We start from the raw sequence: 18,761 nt of genomic DNA, 5'->3' as shown, positions 1-18,761 counted from the left end.
TAACTACGGCGGGGAGGAAGGGCGGCTGCTACTCCGGAGTTCTCTGCTGTACTCAATGTGATTTTTTTTTTTCCCGCCATGCAGTTTGATTTCTCGGACTTCGATTGCTTTTGTCTTGATCTCTTGATAGCCTTCCCTCGCTCTGAAGTCACGTGATAGGTCAGGTTGTTGCTCGTAGTAAAAACTTAGTTTGGAGAACGGAGTAAAACCTTGTTGCTGTTGATGACTGCTATTTTTTTTATTTTACTTTTCCATATATTTTTTTTTTTCTCCAGCCCTAATTTCTCTTATGACTATAATAAAATAAGCCCAGGACACTTGTGGGTCTTTTTATAAATGTTATCAGAGGAAAAAGACGGGGGTGGGGGAGAGGGACTGCGGAAGATGCTTTGGGGGCAGAGATACCGAGGAAGAGGCTGGGGTGAGGGACTGAGGATGGGGGGGGCGAGGAAGAGGATGATTGGGAAAGGGATTTAGGAAGAGGACGGGGGGAGGAGAGAGGGACCGAGGAAGAGGATGGGGGAGAGGGACCGAGGAAGAGGATGGGGGAGAGGGACCGAGGAAGAGGATGGGGGAGAGGGACCGAGGAAGAGGATGGGGGAGAGGGACCGAGGAAGAGGATGGGGGGGGGGGGGACCGAGGAAGAGGATGGGGGGGGGGGACCGAGGAAGAGGATGGGGGGGGGGGACCGAGGAAGAGGATGGGGGGGGGGGACCGAGGAAGAGGACGATGGGCACGGGGGGGGGGGACCGAGGAAGAGGACGATGGGCACGGGGGGGGGGGGACCGAGGAAGAGGACGATGGGCACGGGGGGGACCGAGGAAGAGGACGATGGGCACGGGGGGGGGGGACCGAGGAAGAGGACGATGGGCACGGGGGGGGGGGACCGAGGAAGAGGACGATGGGCACGGGGGGGACCGAGGAAGAGGACGATGGGCACGGGGGGGGGGGACCGAGGAAGAGGACGATGGGCACGGGGGGGGGGGGACCGAGGAAGAGGACGATGGGCACGGGGGGGGGGGACCGAGGAAGAGGACGATGGGCACGGGGGCAGAGGGACTGAGGAAGAGGTCACTACCATTTTTTTGGAGGGGTTTACCCACTGCTGTTGTTGGCTACTGTTTGAAATGAGGAAATCGCCATTGCATGCTTCTAATTAACCCCTTCACGACCGAAGACGTACTGTTATTGATAAATCTGCCCCACTATGCAGACGGATCCACTATACATCTTCTGTTTCTAAGCATTATGCAGTGGAAATCTGACTGGTGAGTGTAAAACCCACTGACGTGACCAGAAGAGTATGAGACACTCTGCGGTATCTTTGCTGCTATCTGGGTCTGCTGAATGTTAGCACAGTGAGGCGGTGTTCTTATTTTGGCTATTAGGAGAGCGGCTCTGTCTCCATACTACTAAACCTTCACACTAGAAAAAACAAAAAGCCAGCACCAAATGTGCACTACAGCACTAAACATTCCAAACTGTACTTATTATAAAAATTTTGAGATTTTTGGCAAAAAATTGCAATTTCTTGAGCTGCCTCGCCACGTCACGGCAAATCTCATTTGAGGCAGTCCTACACTAAAATATATTTTTATAAAATGTGCCATACGGCCTCACATATGAATAGCAGAACTGCTCTTAGCAGCACTCACCTGGTTTACTTCATGCAGCATTTGCTTGGACCTGTCCCGCCCACAGCCATGACTCAGTCATGGGTACGGGATTGAAATAGACCAGGTGAGTGCTGCTAAGTGCAGTTCTACTATTCATATGTGAGGCCGTCTGGCACATTTTATAAAAATATATTTTAGTGTAGGACTGCTTCAAATGAGATTTGTCGTGACGTGGCGAGGCAGCTCAAGAAATTGCAATTTTTTGCCAAAAATCTCAAAATTTTTATAAGTACAGTTTGGAATATTTAGTGCTGGCTTTTTGTTTTTTAAACCTTCACACTGCACGATGCAGCGATCACCAATAATCACCGCCTTATTATATATAATATATATATATATATATATATATATATATATATATATATATATATATATATATATATATATATATATATATATATATATATATATATATATATAATTATTGTAGCCACTTTTCCTTTTCGGATTCTCGTAGCACCATGCTCCATGCTGCTCCTATAATGATTGACTTGGGCTGTAAAACGTCTTTGAGTTCAGAGGAAATATTCATATAATATCCATGGGGATGTTTCTGCAGGAAATAAAGTTTTCTTAAAGGGGAAGTTTACAACAACTGCAAATTTTATTTAAAAAACCAAAACCCTCCAACTTCCATCCTGTGGGACCATTGTGGCCAGTGATTGGCTGCAGTGATCACATGTCTATGGAGCCTGAATTTGGATGTACGACACCCATTCCAGTCCTACTGATGTCACTCCTGCAACCGATGATTGGCCACCATTGTGACACAATTGTCACTTCTGTGGCCCATGATTAGCAGCAGTGAGGGATCAATAAGTATATGTAGCGCCCCTGACTACATCAGGGTGCTACAGGGAACTGCATTCTGTACTCCAGGGTGCAGGGCCTAGCCCCCATGGTTCCAGGTTCCCATCAACAGTGTCACTGACATCCACACTAGAAATCCCAACCACACCTCACACCAGAACTGGACAGACACACCAGTGGGTTGGTCAAGTTGGAGCACGGCCGCCCACCTAGGGGTCAGGCAGACTGGTGGGAGGGGAGACAGAACAGAGTTAGCCCTCAAAGAGTGAGGAGCAGGGAGTTGGAGCTCCCAGGAAGGTGACAGGTTGGGTCGCAAACGGTGGTCCGGGACCACAGGAGTCGTGGACCTGTATTAGGAGCACTGGACAGGAGTGTAACAGACGCAGTCTAGGAGGACTGTTGGCACCAGAAAGCCCAGGCACCTTACTGGTATCGAGCACGACGGGGTACAGGACCCTATAGATCAGGGAAGAGCTTCAAGCGCCTTGGTAATTAACCTGTGGAGGATAGTCTCTGTATGAACTGTCCCCAAGAGCTCAGAGATTGGAGGCATCAGCACAACGCGGGGGATAGGGTTCTCTAAAATACACAACCCACTAAAATCCCAAGTGCCAGCCACCAAGAGCACAGCTGCCATACACACGGGTAGCGAGGTCCCGAAAGCTTCAAGCCCAGGGGCTACAACTGTAAATCAATTTGTGCATGGAGGCAGGGCTCCGGACTTACCAAGTGACACTGGTGGGAGCGGGACAGGGACGGGCTCCCCCCCCTAGAGACTGCGGTGCCTGGAGACTTTGGTTTACCATCTGTGTGAGTGTCTGCTTATTCCACCTGATCCAGCACCACGACTACCGCAGTGAGTAACCTGGCCGCTGCACCCTGCTTCCCAAGGCCAAGCAAGCCACCCGTTCACCAAATCCCCACTATCCTGGGGCTTCCCTACCTGTGGAGGGACTGACACCTGGCTGCCTCACACCATCAGCCCCGGTACTCCCTTCGGCAGCAGCGGTACTCCCCCCTTTACCGCAACCCGCAGGTGGCGTCAAGAACATTCATCCCATGTAAATATCCCCTTACATTTGAAGTGTCCGCAAACCCCCGGGTCCGGAGACCCTCGAGACACAGCAGCCCCGAATCCGAGCCGTTCGACTGCTGCTGGGACGGCACATATATATGGTGCTCTTTTGTTTTTCTGTGTGCAGAAATCGTCTCCAGAAAGTCTACAAGTGCAGTAATGTAGGCAGAGGTGCTTAAAGAACAATAAGTGACTGCTGTTCCCCTTAATCCAAGACGACGCCCCCACCCCACTTCACCACTTTTTCAATCCATAGCCGCGTCAACTCAGTAGGAGGCAGTGTATGTATTGCTAATGCTGAGCGGTGTCTTTGATCTCACAATCCTGTGACGTTCGGTGGATTATATGGAGTCCTGGGCCGATGTAGTGGAATAATGTGCAGCGCTGGTATTTGCTGTGTAATGTGCCATCACAAGGCGCAGTAATGATACCACAGCACATCCCGGGCGCCATCTTCTTAACGGGAAGGGAATTTGTTGGCACCTTCTTATAAACGATTTATTTCATGTTGTTGTGTAATAAAATTCAGTCTGACATTTGGTTTTAATAAAGACGTCTTGTTTCCTTCCCCTATCCCCTCTAGTTCATGTCAAACATTCCCGGCGATCGGATCAAGATGTCTTCAAAACGTAAGTGTTTTTTTTGTTTGTTTTTTTTTTTTGGTTCGGCTCTGTTGCACCTGACGTCTTACGCTATGTGGGCACGCTGCATCTTTGTGGTGACCATAAAGACGCAGGTTTTTGTCCCCCAAAAAACACACCCGCCGGAAAAAAACGCATGCAAGAAAAACCACATCGTTTTTACCGTGATTTTGCCCAATGCGTTTAAGTCAAATCTATTGATAGAATAAATAGAAAAAGCATATAGAATTGATAGAAAGAGAACATGTAGAATAGATAGAAATAAAGAACATATAGAAAGAAATAACAGAATATCTCGATAGAGGGATAGCTGGCCAAGCTAGCTATCCCTCTGTTTTTTTGTTTTTTTTTTTAATTTGTTAAAAAAAAAAATGTGGGGTCCCCCCCCATTTTTCTATTCAAGGCTGCAACCCTCAGCTGTGTGCTGTACCTTGGCTGGTTATGAAAAAAGAGGGAATCCCATTCTTCTTCTTTTTTTTTTTTTTTTTTTTTAATTAAAGAATGCCATGGGGTCCCCACCCATTTTTTCTATTACCAGCCAAGGTACAACAGACAACTGGGGACTGATATTGGGGTGGGAAGGGCCATGGTTATTTGGCCCTTTCCAGCCTATCAATAGCAGCTCGCAGTCGCCTCAGAAGTGGCACATCCATTAGATGCCACTGGCGCTGTACCCGGCTCTTCCGTTGCCCTGGTGCGGTGGCAATAAGGAGTTAATAGCAGCCCACAGCTGCGACTAAGCCCTAGATTAGTAATGGGAGGCGTCTGAGACCCCCATCACTAATATGTAAGTGAAACTAAACAAAAACACACAAACAATCCTGTATTTGAAATAAGAGACAAAAGACGCCCTCTTTTACCACTTTATTAACCCCAAAAACACCCTTACAGGTCCATCGTAATCCACACGAGGTCCCATGACTCTTCCACCACTTCTACATCTGAAGCTCACAGTGAGCACCATAAAACATGACTAACCGCTGTGAGCTCCACTCAGCGACTGAAGTGACCCACACGATCAGTGGTGGCGTCACTCAGGTGACTTGTGGTCACAGGTGGAGGACTCCAGCTGTGGCTGCGGCTAACCTGAGTGACATCACCGCTGATCACGCGGCTCACGTCAGTCGCTGTATGGCGCTCACATCATGTTCTATGGCACACGCTGTGAGTTTCAGAAGTAGCAGTGGTGGAAGCGTCGTGTTTTGCTTCGTTATGAAAAGAACGAATGTCAATTTTTTTTTTTCAGTGCTTTTGCTTACGGTTTTTCACCCTAGTGACAGGTGGACTCGCAGATACCCTGGATCAAAACCTGGTTAGACCTGCTGATCCAGGGTATCTGGCTGGCACTTAAATGGTGGTGGGGATAGGGGGGATTGGAGCAGGCGTGCTGTAGTTACCAAATCACCAGCGCGGCTGTACACTCTTACGGCTCCTCAACTTCCCCGCTCATTACATATTCACTGCTTTCATCTGGTTGCAGTCAGATGCGCCCCCAGCGGGGGGGGGGGGTCTGAAGCAGTGAATATGCTTGAGGCTAATGAGCGGCACTGGAAGTAGGAGGGGCCGTGGCAGGAAGTACAGTTGAGCCTAGAATGTATGGGCTCCTCCCAGGTTAGTAGGAGTCTACGGCTTGGTTAGTGGACCTGGAGATGTTTTCTCCCTTCCACTACAATCATGCTTCACCCCGCTCCCCCCCATGTGATAGGGGCCTTTTGAATGACGTCATACCTGGAAGGAACCCATACACTCTAGCATCTACTAGAGACTAGTAAGTATAAAGCAAGCACGCTATACTTAACTACCAGAGTGCCAGATCAGGTCAATCTCGGCCCGCCCCAGCACTCGGGTACTATTGAACCCTTGCTGGTCTTGACATCCCAGAAAAAAAACGCTGTAAAAACACCACAATAAAGCCACAAAAAACGCACCAAAACTGCAGATGACTCCCAGGAGACATCCTGCCACAAGATCAGGTTTTGGTCAGGAAAAAACGCTGCAAAAACATCCTGTGTGAACATAGCCTAATGCATTCAGCTATGTTTGTTCTAAGCCTAGACCGTTATTCCTCAATTTACCCGTAGAAATAACAGAGCATTTGAACGAGCGCACAGCTTGGACAGTCAGAGCAGTGATTAGGACACCCGATGTGAAAGCTGCTGGCTGGTGATTTTGCAATTTCTGTAGCTAATCAGGTGCTGAGGGAGGTGAGCACTAACTGACGTATAGGAGTTGATGGGCTGATTAAGAAAGATAGGAGTTACCGTCTCTCCTGTAATGTAGCTACTGTGCGCACTCTTAGTGAGGATCTGGGCAGGCATTAATATGGAGTTGGTTCCTTTTGTAACTATAAGGCTATGTGCCCACGCTGCGGAAAATGCGCGGATTTTGCCGCGGATTTCTCGCGGAAAAGCCGCGGATTTTCCAGAAATCTGCAGCACAACTACTCCCCAGCCATTTTTGTGGCATTTGGGAAATGCTGTGCCCACGCTGCGGATTTTTCCGCAGCGGAAATCGTGCGGATTTTCGTGCGGAAAAATCTGCAACATGTCAATTATTGTTGCGGATTTTCGTGCGGATTTTGCCTGTTCAATTGAATTAAAAAAAATTTCAAAATCTGCACCTATGACAAGGTGCGGATTTTGATGCAGAAAAATCCGCAGATACAGAGTCCCGTGGGCACATAGCCTAACAGCTTCCACTGTTTTAGGAAAGACCACCCACAAGATTTTGAAGGTGGGATTTTTTTCCTCTTCATTCAGAAGAGCATTTGTGAGGTTCACAATCCACATTCAGTTTTTTTTTTTTTTTCATCCCAAAAGTATCGGATTGGGTTTAGGCATAGTTGGTCATGTTCTTCCATGTTAACCTCTCAAAACCATGTCACTATGGACCTTGGGCACTGGACACAGTCACGGAGAACAGAGAAGGGCCTTCCCCAAACTGTGCCTACTAAGTTGAAAGCTAAAATTGTCCACAATGTCTTGTGATGAGGTATTAAGCTTTCCCTTCACCAGAACTGAGGAGGACACTCGCCAAACCCAGACTCGTCCATCAGACGTCAGATAGAGAAATGTTATCCGTCACCACACACAACACGTCTACACTGCTCTAGAGTCCAGTGATGGCGGCTTTACACTGCTCCATCCGACGCTCAGCATTGTGCTTGGTGATGTAACGCTGCAGCAGTTGCTCGGTCATAGAGCTCCCGGTGGGCTCAGCGTTTGGGCTGATGTTAATATAAGAGGAAGACTGGACTCTGCAGTTATGGAGCCAGCCGACCATTGGTGACTTTTCTGCTCTCCACTCTGTAAAGTTACGTGGTCTCCACTTTGTGGCTTAGTTGCCATTGTGTCTTCCACTTCTCAATAATGTCACTCACAGGTGATGCGGGGAATAGGGTACTTTCACACATCCGGATTTTTGCTCTGCGGCACAATACGGCGTTCTGCAGAAAAACCGCAACCGGCTTTTGTAACGCCGATTGCGGTTTTTTTTTGCATTGACTTACATTAGTGCCGCAGGGGCTTGCGTTCGGTCCGGTTTTTGCCGCATGCGGCAGATGTAGCCGATGCGGCGGCCGGATCGAACGTTCCCTGCAACGTTTTTTGCTCCGGCAAAAAACACCGCATCGCGCCGCATCCGGCCGCTGCGGCGCATTTTTCAATGCATTCCCATGGAGGCCGGATGCGGCGCGATGCGGAAAAAACCGCATCCGGTCGCCGCATGCGGTATTTTCCACTGCGCATGCTCAGTAGCATGCCGCAACCGGAAAAAACCGGACCGGCCGCATGTAAAAACTTATGCAAAGGATGCGGTGTTTTCACCGCATCCGTTGCATAGTTTTCACAGCCAGATTGAGCCGCAGGGCTCAAACCGGATGTGTGAAAGTAGCCATACTTAGAAGGGACAAAATGTCATGAGTGGACTTGTTACCCTCGTGGCTTCTATTACAGGATTGCACTGGTATCAGTGAGCTCTGCACCATCAGCAGGTCTGTCACATATTAGTAAAGGCATACGGTGTGGCGAGGGGCTGGATCAGGGGTCCCCAAACTACGGCCCGCGGGCCGCATCCGGCCCCCGGAGGCTGTTTACCCGGCCCGACTCACAATTTCCTTGTGTTATTTCAATTGTAAGCTCAAAGGCGCTTACAATTGAAATAACCCGCCGAGCGCTACACGGGAAGTCTCGTTCCTGTGTAGACGCTCGGCGTCCGGACCTAGAATGATTACATCATGACGCACGACGTATGGGGGAGAGACCTGGTTCTATATGGGGGGAGACTGCGTGGGGCCTATATGGGGGGAGACTGCGTGGGGCCTATATGGGGGGAGACTGCGTGGGGCCTATATGGGGGGAGACTGCGTGGGGCCTATATGGGGGGAGACTGCGTGGGGCCTATATGGGGGGAGACTGCGTGGGGCCTATATGGGGGGAGACTGCGTGGGGCCTATATGGGGGGAGACTGCGTGGGGCCTATATGGGGGGAGACTGCGTGGGGCCTATATGGGGGGAGACTGCGTGGGGCCTATATGGGGGGAGACTGCGTGGGGCCTATATGGGGGGAGACTGCGTGGGGCCTATATGGGGGGGGGGAGACTGCGTGGGGCCTATATGGGGGGGGAGACTGCGTGGGGCCTATATGGGGGGGGGGGAGACTGCGTGGGGCCTATATGGGGGGGGAGACTGCGTGGGGCCTATTTGCGGGAAGAGAGAAGCACATTTCAGAGGTGCACTGCTGTATTTGAGGAGTACAGTGTATGTAAGTGTTATAATCTGAGGTACAGTATTATTGGCATATATTGTTTTTTTTTTTAGGGCTGTATATATATTGGTATTTTACTAATGGCAATTTGGAATCCCTAGGAAAGTTTGTTGATTTTAAATTTACTATTTCTTTAATTTGAATGTTGTATTTGTTCCCTTTTTTGTTTTACTTTTAAAATAAGATACGTTTAGTGTGCATAGGGATTTTCATAGTTTTTCTTATAGTCCGGCCCTCCAACGGTCTGAGGGACAGTGAACTGGCCCCCTGTGTAAAAAGTTTGGGGACCCCTGGGCTGGATGTTATACACTGGGGCAAGTAGGTGGATAAGAGGAGGACATGTCTGGTTGGGTTGCCTGTAATCTTGTGGTGATATTTGATTTCTTGTTTTTAGCCTATTTTATATTTCTCTCTTGTGCAATCCCCATTAGGAAAATGGGCTCCATTTTTGACCAAGCCATCCGGTGTACATCTTGTCGCATGTATGCAATGCTTTAATAACCATTTGAGGGTGCATACTGCTGTGCTAGATGTGTGCATGTTGTACATTTGGAAGCCCAGGTACTGGATCTAAATGAGCAGCTGGCAACACTGAGATCGTGATGTGTGGCCCCGCGCATTACCTTCAGGTGCAGGTTGTCGCAGGGTCTCCACGGGTTTGGAAATCTGGTCACAGGTAGGTTAACTTCAATGGCGGATTCGTGACGCCACTCTTGGTAATTGCGGTCAGCGTGACCGCCACTGCAGATTAGGGGACGCCTGGGGCTGGTGTTGAGTGCAGTTAGATGTGGTGGCCTCCCGAGAGTGAGGCTGGCCCCAGGGCCTGGTGTAGGTGTGTAGTACCACAGGTCGCAGAAGAACTCACACAAAACAGCAGTGTCTTTCAGGGTTTTTACTCACTTCAGATGGCATGGGTGAGTTAACCCTGGCAATGCTCTGGTGGAACCAGGTATCCCTTCGGCTGTTGTAGGGGTGACTGCTAACTCGCCTTCCTAGCCCGTCTTCTTGTTTTTGATGTGACACCCCCCCCCCTTCCCCAACCTGAAGTCTTGCTGGAATCACCAAGGGAAGTCGCCTACACCGTTCTCCCCTTTCTGGCCCGTTTGCGGGTAGCGTGGACCAAGTAATTCTGGCTGCTTGCCGTCAGTCACTTATAGGGCCCTCATTGCTGCTGTAGCTGCGGACTCTGTGTAAGTTTGGTGGAGGGCAGGCAGTGCCCTCACCGGCAGGTTTAGCAGGCCAACTGAATGGGCCCCTGCTCTGGGTACCTGTACCCCATGCGGGCAGGGTCTACTGGCAGTCCCCGTACTCAGCCACCTCTCTGCACTCCGGCCTCAGGTGGTTTTCGAGCGGCTCTACCAGGTAGCCCTTTCTCCCCCGCCAGCAGCCACGAACGGTGCAGTGTCTGGCAGGGCCCTGCTCCACTGCTCTGCCCTCCAGATCCACTTCCTTCTCCCTTGGCTGCCTCTGCACAACTCATCTGCTCCCAGTGACACCACCCACTACTAGCTGGGAGGTGAGGGCCACGCCCCCTCCCTGAGTCTGCTCAGGGGTCCCCTCTAGCTGTGTGTGCTCTGGTTACTAGTGTTCCGTGTGTCCACACCCTAGTCAGCCTGGGATTACCTGTGTTGTACTGACCCAGATGTGGGTGCAATACTCAGTGGTGCCTGACCAGGTCAGTGGTGCCACACATAGACAATATGGAGAGGAGTTTGCTGCTCACTGAGCAGGCGCTCGCTGGGGTAGATGTGGGGAAGGAGCATAGTACACAGCTGCAGGACAGTGAGGCAGCCAGCTGGGTTACAGTTAGAAGGCGGAGTAAAGGGAAGAGTGCCAGGGAGGCAAGTCCTGATCTTGCACACCCTAACAAGTTTGCTAATTTGGCAGGGGGGTGTCAGTTCAGGGGTAGCACTTCTGCAGCAAGACACGTCCTCTGAATGCCAGGAGTTTCTGCTTCAGTAAGGGGGGAAACGGAAGCACAGGGAAGGCCAGACAGGTGCTAGTAGTGGGGGACTCCATTATTAGGGAAACAGAGCAATCTGTCACAAAGACAGGGCTCATCAGTTTGTTGTCTTCCAGGCGCACAAGTTTGGTACATCACTGATAGAGTTAAACAATTACTGGGAGGGGCTGGTGAGGACCTAGCGGTCATGGTGCACAAATGACAAAGTTAGAGGTAGGTGGAAGGTCCTTTTTAAAGATTTCAGTAAATTGTGATGTAAGCTGAAGGCAAAGACCTTGAAGGTGGTATTTTCTGAAATACTGCCCATGCCACGCAAGAGAGGAAGCAGGAGCTTAGGGAGGTAAATAAGTGGCTGAGGATTTGGTGTAGGAAGGAGAGTTTGGGTTTTCTGGAGAACTGGGCCGACTTCTCTGTTGGCTACAAGTGCTGCGCTAGGGACGGGCTGCACCTCAATGGGAGGTGTGCAGCTGTGATTGGGGAAAAAAATGGTCAGATGGATGGAGGAGTGTTTAAACTAAGGAATGGGAGGGCATTTACTGTACAGGAGGGGAGGCTAGTGCAAAGAGTGACCTGGGCAAAAGTAATGAAATCAGGGATGGCGTGGGGGGAGGGATGAGGGCAGTCAATATATCGAGCAAGAATAGAAGTACAGAGATAAAGTGCATGTACACTAATGCCAGGAGCCTCACCAACAAGATGGCAAATTATAATTAATATTGTAGAAAAAAAAATGGTGATATGGTGGGGATAACGGAGACCTGGCTGGATGAGAGCTGCAACTAGGCTGTAAATTTACAGGAATATAGTCTGTTCAGGAATGATCGTACAAATAGGCGAGGAGGATGTGTGTGTTTATATGTAAAATTGTCCCTAAAACCGTGAAAATGTGAGGCTAATGAAAATGTACAGTTCGCATGGGTGGATATAAGGGGAGGGAGCAAGAATAATAAAATACTGATAGGGCCTTGCAGTGGATGTTGTCTATATGAATTTTTCTAAGGCGTTTGATACAGTGCCACACAAGGTTGGTACATGAAATGAGAATAGGGGAAAATATGTATAAGTGGGTTAAGAACTAGTTCAGTGATAGGAAACAAAGGGTGGTTATTAATGGAATACACTCGGACTGGGTCACAGTTAACAGTGAGGTACAACAGGGATCAGTATTGGGACCTCTTCTTCTTTTTTTAACATTCATTAATGACCTTGTAGCAGGGGACATTGAGAGTAGATTTTCAATATTTGCAGATGATAAACTATGCAAGGTAATTAATACAGAGGAGGATTTATTTAATATTGCAGTGGTATTTGTTTAGGCTGAAGCTTGGGCTGAGAAATGGCAATTGAAGTGTAATGTGGATAAATGTAAGGTCATGCGCTAGGGCAGAGGAAATAAAATGTATAACTATGTAGCCAATTATAAAACACTCGGTAAAGCCATCACCGAAAAAGACTTTGGTGGACAGCAAAATCCACTTTACTGACAAGTGTCAGGCAGCTGCTTCCGAGGTTAATAAAATAATGGGAAGCATTAAAAGAGACAGAGATGCTCATGAGAAGAACCTTATTTTACCCCTATACAAGTCACTAGTGCGACCACAGATAGAATACTGTGTACAGGTTTGGTCTCTGGTGTATAAGAAGGACATAGCTGAACTGGAGAGGGTGCAGAGAAGAACAACCAAGGTTATTAAAGGAATGCGTGGACTGCAAGAACAAGTTATTAAACTTGGGGTTATTCAGTTTGTAATAAGCTCACCCCTAAGCCTTCGTTTTCCAATGTACAAATATATCTCGAGACACTACAGAACTATGTCTTTTTACACCTAGGCCTGCAACAGGGAGGGACAAGGGACATCCACTATGACTAGAGGAAGGAAGGAAGGTTTAATCCTAATCACAGACGCAGATTCTTTACTGTAAGAGCAGTGAGACTATGGAATTCTCTGCCACATGATGTTATAATGGATGATTCATTACTATAAGGCCTGGATGCCCTTCTTGAAAAATATAATATTACTAATTATGTGCACTAGATTCTGTCATGGGGCGTTAATCCAGAGACTAGTCTGATAGCCGGATGTGGAGTTGGGAAGGATTTCCCCCCCCCCCCCCCCCCCCCCAATGTGGATCTTAAGGCCCCGTCACACAGAGAGAGAAATCTTTGGCAGATCTGTGGTTGCAGTGAAATCATGGACATATTGTTCCATTTGTACACAGCCACAAACCTGGCACTGATTCACTGCAACCACAGATCTGCCGCAGATTTATCTCTGTGTGTGACAGGGACTTTAGTGTCGGTTGCATGGTTTTTTTTTGCCTTCCTCCGGATCAACATGTTAGGTTAGGTCATGGGTTCAACATGATGGACGGAAGTCTGCCTTAAAGGAAACCTGTCACCAGTTTTTTACCCTATAAGCTGCGGCCACCACCAGTGGGCTCTTATATACAGCATCCTAATATGCTGTATATAAGAGCGCAGGCCGCTGTGTAGAGCGTAAAAATCACTTTATAATACTTACCTGAACCACTCGCTGCGGTGGATGTGGCTCAGATGGGTGTCTGTCCTTTGGTGCCGGCGTTGCCTTTTTTGGTCATCTTTGTCCTTCTAAAGCTGAGGTGCATGACGCGTCTACGTCATATACTCGCCGGTCCCGCGCAGGCGCACTACAATACTTTTATCTGCTCTGCTCAGGACCTGACTGCCGGCGAGTGTGTATGACGTCGGACGCATCATGCACTGCGACTTCAGAAGGACAACAGAGGCGGCGGCAAAGATGGTCTGAAAGAGGCGGCGCCGGCACCGGAGGATGAAGACACCCATCTGAGCCACATTCACCACAGCAAACGGTTTAGGTGAGTATTATAACGGGATTTTTATGTTCTACACAGCGGTCTGGGCTCTTATATACAGCGTGTTAGAATGCTGTATATAAGAGCCCACTGGTGGTGGCCGTAGCTTATAGGTCCCAAATCTGGTGACAGGTTCCCTTTAAATACTATGAAGCTATGCTTTGCGGTGTCTGTGGTGAACCTTTTTGTTTTTCTTTCTCGTATCTAGAGTCTTCGGCGCTGCCTCATACCCGCTTTGATGTCTCGCTCTTCTACTTAACACAAAAATTCATGGACATAATCAAATCCGCTCCAGAGGGCGTCGTGGAGCTGAGTCACGTCGCCAGACAGCTCGGGGTGAAGAAGAGACGAGTGTACGACATCACAAACGTATTATCTGGGATCCAAGTCATTCGGAAGAAGTCCAGGAACCTCGTCCAGTGGGTGTGAGTAATGGCCGAGCTTTTAATCACTCGATAAATGACTTTTTACCCAGGAAACATTTGGCAGCCGCTACAGAATTGCATTATCTGCACAGCCTTGTCTCTTTTTATTGTATAAAACGGCAGAAAAGGCTTTTCCTGGGATTGATCCTTGGTACAAACACAATCAATACATCCAGGATGGTTAATGGTCCGGGAGGCCAGAGAGTGCAGGATTGTGTATCTGCTAGTAAAAATGACATTTCTACATACAGAACACCGAGTGTTCCTAACTCATGAGCACAGTTTATGCCTCGGCATTTGATGTCTGTAAATTCACATGTGGAGTGCACTTCCTCATCTCACCACTAGGGAGTAGCATTTGATCTTGTAAATAAGTATATTTTGCCTATCACCAGATGTACTGTATATAGAACATACTAAATGTGTGACACCCGATATTGTGCCTTGCGCTGGAATGGCAGCTATCATTTCTTAAAGACATACTGATCTGTCAGATTTTTTCCCTTTTCTGATTGGCTTTTTTTTGTCCTCTCCTCAGTCTGTAGATTTTCAGTGGATCGTTCACGACTTGCCGAGTCATGTCAAGTGTGTGTGTGTGTGTGTGTGTGTGTGTGTGTGTGTGTGTGTGTACAGTTTATTTACTTTGTATTGGATAACACAAAAAAAGAGGGGTGGGGAAGGGAAATTGGACATAATTTCACACACCACCCCAAAAATGGTCCAGACTAAATTGTTGGTAAATGACTTTTGTTTTAAAGTGAACCTGTCAGGTGCAATATTCACCCAGAACCACGAGCAGTCCTGGGTGCATATTGCTAATCCCTGCCTGACTGTCCCTGTATCTAGTAGCATACTTTTTCTAAAGATCTCTTTATGTATTTCTAAAGATCTTTTATCGTATGCTAATGAGCACAGGGACTAGTCCCAAGGGCGTTACTTCCCTTGCTAGTCCGCCCCATTAGCATGTTAGCACTGCCTTGTGGGCGTACTAACATGCTAATGAATCCGCAGAATCAGAGGATGATCTCGCTCAACTCTCCGCTGCCATCGACGCTGGATTTCGGCTCAGTGCGCATATTCCCGGAGTTTGTCATGCGCACTATGAAGTCGGGTTTACGCGTCCCAGTTTCTAACTGAAGTAGTGCGCATGACCGAAATACAGCGTCGGGCGGCAAAGGCAGCGGAGAGGTGATCGCGTTCATCCTCTGACGCTGCACATTCATTAGCATGTTAGTACGCCCACAAAGGAGTGCTAACGTGCTAATGGGTCAGACTAGCAAGGGAAGCAATGCCCTTGGGACTAGTGCCTGCGCTCATTAGCATACGATACAAAATACTTTTTCTAAAGATCTCTTTATCTATGCTAGTGTATACAGGGACGGTTAGGCAGGGACCAGCAATATACACCCAGAACTGCTTGTGGTTCTGCGTGCATATTGGACCTGACAGATTCCCTTAAGCATGTGATGGTGGTTCAACCTCACCTGTGGCAAGTAATATGTGTGGGCAATATGAAAATCACACCTAAAACCAGATAAAAAGGAGAAGTTTACTCAATATGTGCACTATGTGCCTGATACCATTCACACTATTATTCGATACCATTCACACTATTATTCGATACCATTCACACTATTATTCGATACCATTCACACTATTGACTATTACCACTCCATCTGGACCTGTGCCAAGTCACTCACCACTTGTCAGACACTCCTGATCACTTAATGAATTAGAAGACAATGACTGGTTTTGATTAATTGGGGACATGGGTTTATCCATATATTTTAACTCGTTAAGGAAAGCATTTTGCGTAATTCGGCCATATATGTGCTCTTATTTTAGGGGGACTGACCTAAACCGTTCAAATACTGACCTGTCGCCGACGCAGCAGATACGCAGTGATATCAGCGAGCTGTCAGCCATGGAGGACGCACTGGATAAACTAATCCTGGACTGTGCTCACCAGTTATTCGGACTCGCAGAGGACGGGGCCAACAAGAAATATCTTTTTATTATAGAAGAATATTGAAAGCTCCCAGCGGGACGGATCATGAAGGCTATGGCTGTCCTGCTGTTACTCCTCCTCTTATTGCTGACTGTTTCTTTTAGTTAAAAGGGGCTATTTCCACTTTTTTGAATATGTAATATATGATGTAAACTTGCCATTCTCCCCTAGGACAGTGGCTATCTATATCAGCCAGGCTTTACCTATTGCGAATTGCAGGTAATTCATGATTGTGTTTCATTGAGGTGTGCCAAATGATGAATCCAGCTCTGCTGCACTTCATCCTCCTCCTCATCATCATATGCGTGATTTACTAATGTAGGGACTGAAGGGTTTTTTCTGGTTTCAGAAAGCTACTGTCCCCAAGAGCAATTTGGTAAAAGCTTTCCTCGCCCTCCCCGGTGCCCAGCTGCATTGCTGTTGATTGGGAGGGAAGCCATTTTTTTTTTTTATTTTTGTACCACAGGAGTTGTCTGAAACCAGAAAACCCCATTAAGTAGTTTCTAATTGCACATATATTTATTGAAAACTCATCATCCTTAACCCGGGAAACATTTGCCTATGTCACATATCAAGACCTCTACAGCATTGATGATTACCACGAGCAGGTGATCATTGCCGTGAAAGCGCCAGAAGAAACCAGACTGGTGGTACCGGCGCCAAACGAGGCGAGTACTTTTAATTTTTGCCATAATAGGGTCATACTCTGCACCCAATATCATTCCATACCGGTACTGGTATAGACCTCATCATCCAAGGCTTGAAATGCTCTCCATCAGATCTGAAACAGAAGTAATGCCAGCTCTACATTTAACATTACCTGCCCAAGTAGATGCACATGTAGAGGGCAGAGTATCAATTGGGCATCTGGTGGCATTGAAGGATCGAGCATGTTAAGTGTCCCGTTATACATTTAATCTATCTAGCGTATAAGATCTATTGACTCAGAGCCACATCTGGTGGCCCTTATGTCTATGGACTCCATTAGACCTCTCCGGGCAAGTGGGGGGCACTCAGATATGATCATGAGTCATGTAGACGGCTGCAAAGAAGCCATGCGGCATGTTATTCGGCTTTACTTGCTTCCCAATCGTTGCTAATGATCATTGTTTGCTGGATTTAATACACGTGTTGGCAGCGGGCATGGTCCAAAAAAATTGAGCAAACCCAAGTAGAATAGGGACTCGTGTACTATTGGCCAAATACTTTGTACTCCGGCAGAAGCTTGATATAAATTGATAACTTTTGTGTTTGTGAATTTTGTTTGATACACAGTGTAACCTTGGATTACGAGCATAATTGGTTCCAGGAGTGAGCTCTTAAACTAAGTTACTCCTATATCAAAGCAGATTTTCCCATAGGAAATGACTGAAACGCTGACAATTCATTCCATAACCCGAAAATAACTTACTGTATTTATACAAACTTATTACAGTAATACAAAATGTACTGTATTCATGTACATATTACAGTACACTAATGCAAAACACTGTACAGTAAAAATATAAAACAAATTAAACTGCATGTTCACTGACAATAGAATTGTTGGTGTGCGGGAGATATACAGTGCTGGCTAAAAGTTTTGGCACCCCTGCAATTCTGTCAGATAATACTCAGTTTCTTCTTGAAAATGATTGCAATCACAAATTCTTTGGTATTATTATCTTCATTTAATTTGTCTTCAATGAAAAAAGAAAAAAAAAATTGTCATAAAGCCAAATTGGATATAATTCCACACCAAACATTTAAAAAGGGGGTGGACAAAAGTATTGGCACTGTTTGAAAAATCATGTGATGCTTCTCTAATTTGTGTAATTAACAGCACCTGTAACTTACCTGTGGCACCTAACAGGTGTGGGCAATAACTAAATCACGCTTGCAGCCAGTTGACATGGTTTAAAGTTGACTCAACCTCTGTCCTGTGTCCTTGTGTGTACCACATTGAGCATGGAGAAAAGAAAGAAGACCAAAGAACTGTCTGAGGACTTGAGAATCCAAATTGTGAGGAAGCATGAGCAATCTCAAGGCTACAAGTCCATCTCCAAAGACCTGAAAGTTCCTGTCTACTGTGCGCAGTGTCATCAAGAAGTGTAAAGCCCATGGCACTGTGGCTAACCTCCCTAGATGTAGAAGGAAAAGAAAAATTGACGAGAGATTTCAACGCAAGATTGTGCGGATGGTGGATAAAGAACCTCGACTAACATCCAAACAAGTTCAAGCTGCCCTGCAGTCCGAGGGTACAACAGTGTCAACCCGTACTATCCGTCGGCGTCTGAATGAAAAAGGGACTGTATGGTAGGATACTCAGGAAAACCCCACTTCTTACCCCGAGACATAAAAAAGCCAGGCTGGAGATTGCCAAACTTACCTGAGAAAGCCTAAAACATTTTGGAAGAATGTTCTCTGGTCAGATGAGACAAAATTATAGCTTTTTGGGAAAAGCCATCAACATAGAGTTTACAGGGAAAAAAAAAGAGGCTTTCAAAGAAAAGAACACTGTCCCTACAGTCAAACATGGCGGAAGTTCCCTGATGTTTTGGGGTTGC

General features: G+C 47.3%; 1 protein-coding gene across 2 annotated transcripts in view; it reads left to right on the top strand.

Annotated features, from left to right (window-relative positions):
* E2F6 (E2F transcription factor 6) overlaps window positions 1-18,761 on the top strand; it is a 33,022-nt gene that overhangs the window by 148 nt on the left and 14,113 nt on the right. Inside the window, exons 1-5 of one of the 2 annotated variants that reach the window (XM_075338773.1) lie at window positions 1,191-1,268; window positions 4,145-4,190; window positions 13,991-14,207; window positions 16,053-16,213; window positions 16,771-16,883. In XM_075338773.1, coding sequence (XP_075194888.1) covers window positions 4,148-4,190; window positions 13,991-14,207; window positions 16,053-16,213; window positions 16,771-16,883 — 534 coding nt within the window. In that variant the 5' untranslated portion in view covers window positions 1,191-1,268; window positions 4,145-4,147. Of the gene's footprint in view, window positions 1-1,190; window positions 1,269-4,144; window positions 4,191-13,990; window positions 14,208-16,052; window positions 16,214-16,770; window positions 16,884-18,761 lie in introns of those variants that run through there. The other variant, XM_075338772.1, reaches the window with a different exon arrangement.

The sequence above is a fragment of the Anomaloglossus baeobatrachus genome, chromosome 3, assembly GCF_048569485.1.
Source record: "Anomaloglossus baeobatrachus isolate aAnoBae1 chromosome 3, aAnoBae1.hap1, whole genome shotgun sequence".
In the NCBI taxonomy this organism is placed as follows: Eukaryota; Metazoa; Chordata; class Amphibia; order Anura; family Aromobatidae; genus Anomaloglossus; species Anomaloglossus baeobatrachus.
This window is presented reverse-complemented; position numbering and strand designations above follow the sequence as displayed.